The sequence below is a fragment of the Cryptomeria japonica genome, chromosome 10 (assembly GCF_030272615.1).
Source record: "Cryptomeria japonica chromosome 10, Sugi_1.0, whole genome shotgun sequence".
NCBI lineage: Eukaryota > Viridiplantae > Streptophyta > Pinopsida > Cupressales > Cupressaceae > Cryptomeria > Cryptomeria japonica.
In genome coordinates this window covers 794527088-794539288 of record NC_081414.1, presented here as the reverse complement: position 1 = coordinate 794539288, position 12201 = coordinate 794527088, and the positions used below count along the sequence as shown (strand labels likewise).

Below are 12201 nucleotides of genomic sequence, written 5' to 3'. Positions count from 1 at the left end.
TGTGTATGTAGCCTTTCAAACCATTCTCTCAGTTCCTACTTCAATCCATGCAGTGCCTTATGTAGTTTGAAAACCAAATCTTTGTTTTCAGAAAAAGAAAATCCATCCAGTTGTTCTATGTACACTTCTTCTTCAAGGATGCCATTAAGAAAAGTTTATTTAACATCCATCTGATAGACTTTAAATCCTTTAAATGTAGCATAAGCAAGTAGTATTCTTACTCCTTCCAATCTCACAATAGGTGCAAAGGTTTCACCGTAATCTTCTCCTTCTTCTTCTTCTTGTACATAGCCTTTGCAAACCAATCTTGCTTTATTTCTCACAACCTTACCTTATTCATTTAACTTGTTTCTAAAGACCCATTTAGTGCCAATCACATTATTGTCTTCTGGTCTAGGAATAAGTATCCATGTTTTGTTCTTATCTATCTAATCCGAATCCTCATTCATTGCATTAATACAGTCATCATCCTTTAATGCCTCTCTTACTGTTTTCAGCTCAACCGTAGAAATCGGACAAGAATTTTCTCTGATTTTCATCCTTGTTTGTACTCCAGCATTTTATCTCCAATTATTTTTTCTTCAAAGTGATTTAGCCTAGCATACATTGGTATTACCAGTTCCGGTGTTGTGCTTCTTGCTTCATGTTCGTCATTGCTCTCTGCATTTACCGGTTGAGCACCTATTTCTGCAACATTTTGCTCATCAATCTTTTGCACTTCTGGTTCTATAAACAAGTCTTTCTTCATCCTTCTCAGGCTTAGATTTGTTGGTCTTATCAGATTTCTCAGAGAGTTCATCTATCTTCATATTAGCACTCTCATGATCTTCTTGGTTCTCTTGTTATAACATTTAAATGTCTTACTCTTTGTGAGTAACCAAGAAAAATACCTTCATCACACTTAGCATCAAACTTTTCAATGTAATCATCTCTGTTAATAAAACATTTACTCCCAAAAAAATTGAAATGGCTTAAACTAGGAGTCTTTCCATGCCATAATTCATAAGGTATTTTGTCAATACCTTTCTTGACAAGTACCTGGTTCAAAGTATAAACAACAGTACTAACTGCTTCTCTCCAAAATATCTTCAGTACTTCACCTTGAATTATCATGGATCTAGTGATGATCTTGAAAAGCACTGAGAGGGGGGGGGTGAATAAGTGACACCAAAACATGCACAACTTTAAACACTAACTGAAAGATGAACTTAGCTAAGAATTTGAACAAAATACATGCTATCCAAAATGAAATAACAACATCCACATAAAGTAAAACATCCACCATAACACAAGTGTTTATAAGTGGAAAACCCAAATAGGTAAAAACCACGGTGAGATGGAACTCACAAGTTAACTATCTGCAGTAATAGAAAATTGTCCGGTTAAGGTCTTACAAAGTGCTCTGCTAGGAGTGAATCTTGTTAGAGATCCCAAGCTTGATTAGAAGCTTATACCCTGTTAAGAGTAACCTTGTTGGAGGATTTTAGAATCCAAACTAATGGATCACCTTGTTAGAGGATTTGTACAAAGAAGCTTGTTAGCGCTTACCCATTTAGGGGATTTGATTTTGTTGTAGTGATTAGAAAACAACAAGAAAGATTTGATCTATTCTGAATAGCACAAGACTTGCTTGATCAAATCATTCTAAGTACATTCAACATTGCTCTCCATCTTAACACTTATCACTCTCCAACAAAATCTTTCACTCTAGATGTGTATCAGTATTCACATACTATCATTCTCTGTCTCTTTCAATTGATTCATGAAGATGTCTTTTAATAGACATACAAATCTTATGTCGGCCATAGGAACACAATTTCCTAGGTGCAGTGTATCTTATTAAGATAAACATAACTCATCACAAAAATGACCGCCAAGAAAATAGTGCTGGTAACTTATCACAAAATCAGATACCGGTTAAAGCAATCAAAAACCGGTTGGAACACAACATGTGAACCGATGTCCTAGAATCTTCTGCTTGATCCTCATCTACATTTTGATCTTCTTTTTTATGCCGACTAAGTGTAACCACAAGTTATCTCTTAGGCACATACCGGTTGACACAGAGTACCGGTTAGAGATAGACCTTAAACATACCAGTTAACAATGTAAATCAATGAAGTTACACTGGTAGTCAATGTAATCATATGTGTGTGTGAGAGTGTTTCATCAATGACAACAAGTGATGAATACATGATAATCATCATCAAGCCAACATCTAGCAGCTTCAACAACTATTCTATTCATTCTCTCTGCTATCCCATTTTGTTGTGGAGTTCTAGGAGCTGACTTTTGCCTCTTAATTCACTGTTCATCACAGAACTTCACAAACTCATCAGAAGTAAATTTACCTCCCCGGTCAGATCTCAAACATTTTAGATTCTTCCCAGTATCTTTCTCAACAAGAGCTTTAAATGCTTTAAATTTACTAAATGCCTTAGACTTTTCTCTCATAAAAGTTACCCACGTCATTTTGGAAAAATCATTAGTAAAGATCATAAAATACTTGTAACCAAAATAGCTCTTAGTCCTCATAGGACCACAAAGATCAATATCAACCAAATCAAGAATATTCTTTGAAAAGAAATACTTATTCATAAAAGATACAGAGGCCATCTTACCCATCTAACAGCCCTTGCATAACACATTGTCTGGTTTCACAAGATGGGGCAAACCTCTCACAATACTTGCCTTACTAACTTCAATCAAATTGTCAAAATTGACATGACAAAATCTCTGGTTCCACAACCAGCTAGCTTTAATCTTCACCACCAAACAATCATTTACATTAGTATTCAGATGAAATAGATTACCTTTAGTCTTCTATCCATTAGCAATCAATTCTCCATTGTTTCCAAGAACCCTGCACACTCCACTTTTCAACTCAAGTAGATATCCCTTATCATTAAGTTGTCCAACACTCAAGAGGTTATGTTTTAGTCCATCAACCCAAAAGACATCATCTGTATTACTCTTCCCATTTAATGAAATTGATCCTTTGCCTTTAACCATGCAGGGAGAGTTATTACCAAACCTTGCAACACCTCCATCAAACTCTTCAAGGGATAAGAACTTACTTTTGTCACTGGTCATTTTGTGTGAGCAACCACTATCTATTATCCATTCATCGATGTTATCCATGTGAGACACCAATGCCTTCTCATCATTCAAATCCTCCTTCACAACAACAAATACTTTCTCCTCATTGTCATCTTCTTCTAATTCATAATCGGTCACACCATCATCCACTACAACATAACAATGTTTTTTGCCTTTTCCTTTGAATTTCCTAAACTTCTCTTTCTTATCAGTGTTAGGGCAGTTAGCAGCTATGTGTCTAATCTTACTACAAGAGAAACACTTCAAGGGTAATTTACCTTTATATTTACTTGTTCCTCTAGGGAATCTTTTAGCCAGTAATGCCTCAAGTTCCATCAGATGATCTTCATCGTCACCATCACCTCTGCTACCGCCATGACTAGACCTATAGTCATGATTATGACAAATATCTTTTCCTTTCCTTGTTGTTGTACTGGTTACAAAATCCTTAAAAGCAAATTCGGAAGGCTTAGAAACACTATCATCAAAACTGTTAAATGCAGTCAACTTTCCAATTAGAGAATCAACAGTGACTTTATCTTTAGAAATGGATCTAAGTTCTTGAATAGCACAAACTCTCATAGAATATTGTGGTAAAAGAGTTCTAAGCATTTTACTAACAATAGTATCATCATCAATCTTACCTCTGACACTCTTTATACCACCTACAACTTCCTTAATCCTTTGACCATATTGAGCTATGTTCTCACCGTCAACCATTTTCATATCATCAAATTTTCCTCTCAAACTCTCTTCCTTTTCCCTTTGTACATGTCCATCTCCTCCATAAATAAATTTTAATTTCTCCTATACCTTATTTGCAGTCTCTAATCCATGAACATCTATATACTCAGAGTCAGACAAAGTACTTACAATTGCTTCGAGAGCCTGAATGTTTTCTTGTTGTTCTTTAAGTTGATCCGGTGTCAAGGGACTGGTAGTCGGAGCAACATACTTGGTTACCACATAATTCTAATACTGTGAACCCATTCCTTTAATGTAGATCTTCATCCAATCACTCCATATCCAATAGTTGTCCTTGGTAAACTTGGGACCCTCCTTCTTCATCATCTTTCACAAGATCTTTCCATCAAGTTGTTAGGATTTCTACACACAGAGGACCAATGCTTTGGTACCAACTGTTAATCTTAGAGGATCTAGTTAATACTGAGAGGGGGGGTGAATCAATATTAACAATAATTTGAAATCAGAAACTTAGACTCATAAAACTTTCACCTTGCCAAACATCGACCAACATTAGAGTCATTTACTAGTACCGGTATTTGTTGGTAAACATCTACTAAACTGATATATCAATGTTGCACATTAAGTGTTCATTAATCATGCATAAACTGAAAGTAAAGCATACCATCACATCAAAAACATTTACCATATGAACACCATGATTTTCACGTGGAAACCCAAATAGGGAAAAACCATAGTGGGAATCGGTACCCACAAATATTTTGCACTCTTTTGGAATGTGCCATGTTAGGAGCCAAACTCAATTAGAAGCTTACAATGATGCCCTGTTAGGAGTCACCCGGTTAAGGGATTTACCTCAGCCCTGTTAGGAGCTTTGATCTATTAGGATCAACCTTACAAGAGGATTTAGAACTCAGATATTGAGTCACCTTGTTAGGGGATTTTACAATGTGAGACCTGTTAGGACCTACCCGGTTAAGGGATTTTAGTTGTTGTAATTGTTAGAGAACAACAGCGAATGATCTGTGTATAGCACTCAATTGCTTGCTTGATCAGATCCAATTAAGTTCTAAGTCTGCAACACTTCAGCAGATCTTCTCACACCCTGGTTTGGCTTCACACACTTCTCAAAAACACTGACACAACAAACACCAACTATACTGACATAAATAACCTTCTCAAGTAGGTCAGCATCAAAACCCTAAGACTTACAACATAAATCATCAAGGATATTTACAACTCATTACAGATCATCAAATGGATCATTACAATCAATTACACATCAATATAAATCTTTGAATGATCATAAGTCATCACATCAAGTCGATCTGATACAAAGTCAAACCCTTAGCTCATTCTGCTAAGCACTTTGCTCATTCCCAAGAAATTTGCTCTCCAAACATGTCAAAACGTCTATCAAACACTTCTCGCGGTTTGTGCCTCATTATCATCAACATGTGAACTTGATGTAGATCACCGCCAAACCAAAAATCATTACCGGTTAAGATAATTCTCTACTAGTCCTTAAACCCTTCTTAAACCTTGGCAAAAACTCAACATAAATTATAAACATAACATCCAGTTGTCACAACATGGCACGGTTCCGGTCAGATACATATTACAATGATAAAAAATGACATTCAAAACCATAGAGCCTCAATCATCACCAATTGCCATATATGATCAGAATATTTCCTCATTTACCAGTTAAGGTCCTAATTCCTAATTTATTGATTCTTTACCAGTAAGCTCTCTTGGGTAGAACAAATTGGGTCTGATGAATTGGCTGACAGAAAATAGATTGGTTCCATTGTTACCGGTTGCCTAAGACCTATTTTGATGATCTACCAGAACCCATTCTGAAGCTTGTGGAGCCTTGAGCATTGATCTCGATGTTGCTTGGCGTGTGGTCGACCTTCTACGTTTCATCCTTTAGATTTTTGGAGGAATATCTTGGAGGAGGCTGACCTTATTCATTTTACACATTAGGTCTTGTTCTTTGGGTTTTGATCCTTTTGGGCCGATAGGATCCCTTGGATCGATATATATATATATATATATATTTGTAATCATGCTTTAGAATAGGGAGAGGCAGAAATCAAGAGTATCAAATAGATAGATTGTGCCTAGAAGATAGCTCTTTCTCTTTAAGGTCCCAGTGCGACCTATTCTACTAGGCCCATGTGTCGGTATGTTGTAACCCGGTTGTTACTGGCTGGATGTGTCAGTATGTTGTAACCCAGTTGGATGTAATTAACTTTCATGCAATAAAACTATCTGTTATGCATTGCATCCATCATATCTGTGTGTTTCCGTTGTGTTTACTCTTGCTCACTGGTTTGGACTGATCTCCTCGAGGTCCCTCCTCGGCGGTGATTGCTTCAAGCCCCCATAGTAAATCTCCCACTGCACTTGATGAACTGATATTCACTAAGTTGTCAAAATTGATAAGATACATCCTCTTGTGCTAGAGTTATCTATCATTGATCTGAGACAACAAGCACTTCTTTGCAATTCTTCGTAGCTCCTTCTAGTAGATACATATTTCCACCAATCATTTTCCCTGGTGCAATAATAATTTTGGATCCTTTCCGGATCCCACAACCATCATCCTGAAAGACAAAATTATATCCATTTTCACATATATGTCCAAGACTCAAAATATTGTGATGCAAACCCTTCACATAGTAAAGATTATCAGTATTATGATTTTCATCAAAAGAAATAGAACCAATTCCCACAATTTATGTTGTCTGATCATCTTCGAACCTAACAGAACCGCCATCATACTTATCAAGTTTCACAAACTTACTCTTGTCACCAGTCATATGATTTGAACAACCACTATCAATCGGCCATTCATTTCTATCTCTTATGGCATGCAAGACAGTAGCAATGGTTTTAGGAACATCAATCTGAGGAACATCTCTTTCTACCAGGAATAAACAATCACCATCTTCATAATTTGATTCATCATCTGAAATGTCGACATCATATTTGACATAATAGGCTCTCTTATTAAACTTTCCTTTATTTTCTCTATGTTTTTGTCTTGAATTCTTTTCCAGACACCTAGTAGCAATATGACCAATCTTTCCACATCTAAAACATTTAAGAGGTAACATGCATTTGTACTTTTTGGTGCCTTTCTTTAGTTTCCTCACAAAATTTGCTTCCATCTCATCTGGACTTTCTTCTTTTGAATCAAGATCCTCAGATGCTTTAAATGCAGATTCAGTCTTAGCTTTGTATTTTCCAAACTTCCTTATCTAAAATGCTGAAAGAGTACTATACAACTGATATCTAGTGAACTTATTTGAATCATAGGTTTCTTCAATAGCTGAGATCTTGTCATTGTAGCTCTTTGGTAGGGATATCAAGATCTTTTCAATTATATCTTCATCTAATAAAGTGCCACCAAGATCTCTAATTTCATTCACTACACTATCAAACTTCTAAAAGTAGCTAGTTATGTCTTCTCCTTCTTCCATTTTCAAATTCTCATATCTACACTCAACTGTTAGCTTCTTTGATAATTTGACTCTGTCATTTCCTTCATAGATATCTCTTAAATTTTCCCAAACCTCGTAAGCAATATTCAATGAAATAACCTTTGTCAATTTAGTCTTAGATAAAGCACTAAAGATAGCATACCTTGCCTTCTCATTCTCTTCATAAGCTTGAATCTCATCTGGAGTGGTAAGACCATTTGTTGGTTGAACATATTTAGTTTCCTTTGATAAGTAGGAGATATTTTCCACAACAAATCAAATTGTGATATTGGTATCAGGATTCAACTGTGTAGTTTTTGAGTCAAACTCATTGACCAATTATTCATGAGTAGTGGTTCACAAGAACCCATTTCTCATGAGAATGAATGGAACACTTAGCACTCATTGCATCTAGGTGATGCTCACAAGGGTGAAGCATTGGGACTTCCCAGGAGGTGACCCATCCCAGTACTACAACTCAAGCATGCTTAACCATGGAGTTTCCTCCAAGGTTAAACCCACTTGGCTTGCAACCCCATTTGCAAAACCTTCGACAAGTGTTGTGCCTTATCAATTGATTAGCTTAAGGGGCTCTATAATGAATGGATCATAAGGCACAACACTTACTAAAGGTTTTGCAAATGGGGTTGCAAGCCAAGTGGAATTAACCTTGGATGAAACTCCATGATTAAGTGTGAGTTGGAGTAGTACTGGGATAGGTGACCTCCTGGGAAGTTCCAATGCTTCACCCCTGTGAGCATCACCTAGATGCAATGAGTGCTAAGTGTTCCATTCATTCTCATGAGAGATGGGTTCTTGTGAACCACTACTCATGAATCATTGGTTAATGAGTTTGACTCAAAAACTACACAGTTGAATCCTGATAGCAATATCACAATATTTATTTTCCACTGCTTTCCAAGTGTTGTATCCCAAATAGATCAGGTAGCCTCTCATCTTTATGTTTCAGAAACTGTAGTCAGATCATTCAAAGATAGGAATAGTCAATTTATGTGCCACCGGATTAGGATCTACCTCAATTGGTTAAGCTCTTCTCCAAGGAACCAAAGCTTTGATACCAATTGTTGAATATACGTGCAACTGAGAGGGGAAAACCCAAGAAGGGAAATTTGCCACTGAGAATGTTAGTTCTCAATATAAAAACACTAGGTAAGGTGATTTTTACAAAGGGTGGCTCACTACCAGATGGCTCACTACCCAAAAAAAGGCTCACTGTCAAAAAAAGAGAGAAAGAAAGAAAGAATCCACCACTGAGAACACAAACTGCAAAACCAAACTACTTCTAGTGCCTCAAAGCCAACACACTCACACACTTCACCAACTATCAGAGCTTTCCTTTCCAATCTCACAAATATCCAAAACAATGTCACACATTTTTTATATCTAACATAATCAGATCATCCTCATATATATATTGTCTTTTGGGAAGCATAATCTTCCAAATCGTCGAAGATAGGGATCTAAAAATAGGTCAATGCTAAACATTCTAGTGGTGGAAAAGAATTGAGTAGTAGACCACACCAAAATGCACAACATCGATCAGATCAACACATTACAATCATTACAAATTTTGGACCCAGAAACCATGATACACAGGCTACACCATAAGCCGCTACACATCCTCGAATGTCGGACTTAATCCAAACCTATACACCATCACCAAATGCACCAAAAATAAGAATAAGGCCATGATGCACATGAATACCATTGATCAACACCATATCCGATAACCTAAAACATCTGGATCACCAACACATCTTTCGAAGCACCAAAGATTCTAGGAACACATATGAACACAAATTTTGAATCACCAATATCAAGAACAACAGAGACATCAATGCCAACCAATATGTTGACATCAATGAAAACCAACAACATCACATCAACACTCACATCTGCAACAAGGAAATCAATCTCTTGGGTAAAGATTAACTACCCCAAGGTCTATATTACATTATCACTCAATTATCTTGCATGGCAATGACCTGATACTATAAACCTTGGGGTAGTTGATCTTCATCTAAGAGATTGATTTCATGTCAAGAGAACTAAGGTAGATGTAATAGATAACTTGATTTGATGAGTGTGTCAAAATCACCCATCAATATTAGACATGTGAGATTGATCAATTGTTTAATTTGAGATTGTTAATCATTTTTAATTATGATTATATCCCTTGTTATGTTTTGCAACACTATACTCTTTAAATTGTATTTACGCTCATTTAAAAAATTAAAAAAGAATCCTTAAAATTTAATATTCAATTGCAATTATTATAAGTAGAAAATATTATCAAGCACACATCGACTTTGTAATATCTGAAACCTTCCTCAATGTTATGGAAAATTAACCCATAACAATTCAAGCATTTGATTCATTCAACCTTCCTTCTAGTTTATTGATTTGTTGATATGTGATGTGACACACTTATCTTGATTGAGATAAAGTACTAGGTGTGACTCGCCTCTCTTGAATGGAAATCACTGCCTTGGATGAAGATTGACTACCCCAAGTTCTATATCACACAATCACTTTGTGATCTTTCACGGCCATGACCTAATGATATTAAAAAATAGAGTAGGGGAAGAGCACCAGTAGTTGAGCATGTACCAATTGTTGTGAGGGTTGTTGATACCTTTTGTTCCAAAAATTGAACAAATAATATCTATTGTTTGAAACAAAAAATATCAATTTTTGTTAGGAAATGTACCAATAGTTGTTAGGAAATGTACCAATAGTTGTTCGGAAATGTACTAATATTGTAAAAAGTAACCAATCAGGTGATGCCATATCAGCTGCACAACTATTGGGGCCTCTTTTGCACGCCTATTGGTCTCTTTTTTGGGGGGGGTTGTTTTGGACACCTTGGCAAAAAGCATGCTGATGTGGCACCATACTTGATGATGTGGTGCTGAAAGCTTAGTTATGAGCAGGGGACCTGTCAAGTAAGCTACTGTAAAAAATTGGAAGTGATTTGAAATTTCCACGTAAGATTTTGAGAAGCATAAAATTAGGGTGCTCAACTACTGGTGCTCTTCCCCTAGTTAATTTACTTCCAAAAGATTGATATCATTTGATAAAAAGTGAGACACACATCATACTTTACTTTAATTGAAGAGTATGTGAAATCACCTATTATCTGAGTCTTTATTATCTCAGTCTTTATTATCTCCGTAAGCTTCCCCAATGTAATAATAATAAATTGATTAAAAATTAATAAGAATGAGACATTCTCACAAAGATCCCATTTTCCTTATGTCTCTGCTTATTAAGCTTTTTATTAAAAATTTTAATTTTCACAAAACTAAACCATTTTCTTCACGGGATACCTATCGCCAAAAATATGGGAAGGCCCAATCACCGTTGGATGCAAAAAAAACTCCTCAATTTTTATGGTCAAAGCAGATTAATGGTGGAGATTCCTGAGTATGCTTCTGATAAATTAATCTTAGCCAAACCCTGCTTTGCACTTTGCAGGGGTTTTGATTAAATCAAAGCACCAAAAATCTGAGCAAAGACAATTAAGAAAAATATGTGCAGTTTGGAGAAGCAGAAGAATATCTTCATCCTGAGGAGGACAGGCCATGGAGAGCATCGCTTCAACCCTGAATTCATGGACTCCATTATTTCTGCAATTGCCTATGTCAATCAGAATGCTCACCAGGCCTCTGCAATTATTGTAACAAACGACGGCAAATACTTTTCCAACGGCCTCGATCTCGAATGGATGTCGCACGACAAGGAGATTCGAACCCAGGCCGTCGGCGACAAATTCGTGGAGCTCTTGGCCGCCGTCATGAGCTTAAAATTGCCGTCAATTGCAGCCGTCTGTGGCCACGCTTGCGCAGCTGGATTCATTTTCGCCCTGGCTCATGACTACAGGTTCATGAGAAATGACCGAGGGTTTCTGTACATGAGCGAGGTCGATGTCGGGATGACTATTCCTCCGTCGGTCATGTCTGTCATCAGCAGCAAAGTTGATTCGCGTCATTTGACGGAAGTTATGCTCGGCGGCCTCAAATACGGAGCACAAGAAGCCCTCAGAAAGGGTTTGGTGGATTCGTCGCATGAGAGTCCTGATGAAACCCTAGGTGCCGCCATTAATGTGGCCGTTGAGTTTGGTAAACGGAAGTGCAAAGGGGAAGTCTATTTGGGGCTCAGACTTGGCGCATTTCCAGAAGCGGCAGAGAAGCTTGGAATCCGAAGTGTTTCTGTACTTCCTTCCAGATTGTGAATTTAATGTACCTTCCTTCTTTTGTTTTTCAAAAATGTTTTAAATAAATGCAGAGTAGGATTATATTTTTAGTCTTGAGTACCAAGCCAGAAATTGAAAACTAGCAGTCATGTTTGATTGCATGTTTATTGATTATTAAATTGATTTATGGACCGCCAGGAAAAATTTCTCAGGTCTACCTGTTAACGATTTGAGAAATTTGAAAACTTTCCCTTGGACTTTAGACTAGGGTTTTATTCTTCTGGTAGAGATTTTGGAGGTGCATCCCAATTTCATTTTTAAATGGCCACAGATCTATTCGAGCACACTAATTGGAACATCCGAAGTCCCAAATATGAAAACTTTTGAACCAGTTGCAGTGCATGTGGAGCTTCAATTGAGAAATTTTAATGGCGGCCCTTACAAAAATTTGGAGCCTTTAATAACCAGGGGTTTTATGAATTCTACAGCAGGAGCTATTTTTTAGAATTTTTTATAATCAATTAGTTGTATATAGTTTATGGCGGTAGTCACTATTTAGAATTGGTATATAAGTTGTTTTTTAAAATTGTTTATATTTTTATATTTTAAGTTGTCAACACATTTTGTGATCTTTCATTAGGAAGAGTAGATTAATAAAATGGAATGAAGATCACTTCATCAAGAAGAGGA

General features: G+C 36.6%; 1 protein-coding gene across 1 annotated transcript; it reads left to right on the top strand.

The window, feature by feature from the left end:
* Positions 1-10848: 10848 nt before the first annotated feature.
* Positions 10849-11550, top strand: LOC131859286 (enoyl-CoA delta isomerase 3-like). Its single transcript, XM_059212877.1, has one exon. It carries the CDS (start codon positions 10849-10851, stop codon positions 11548-11550), a length of 702 nt encoding a protein of 233 aa, XP_059068860.1.
* The last annotated feature ends 651 nt before the right edge of the window (positions 11551-12201 follow it).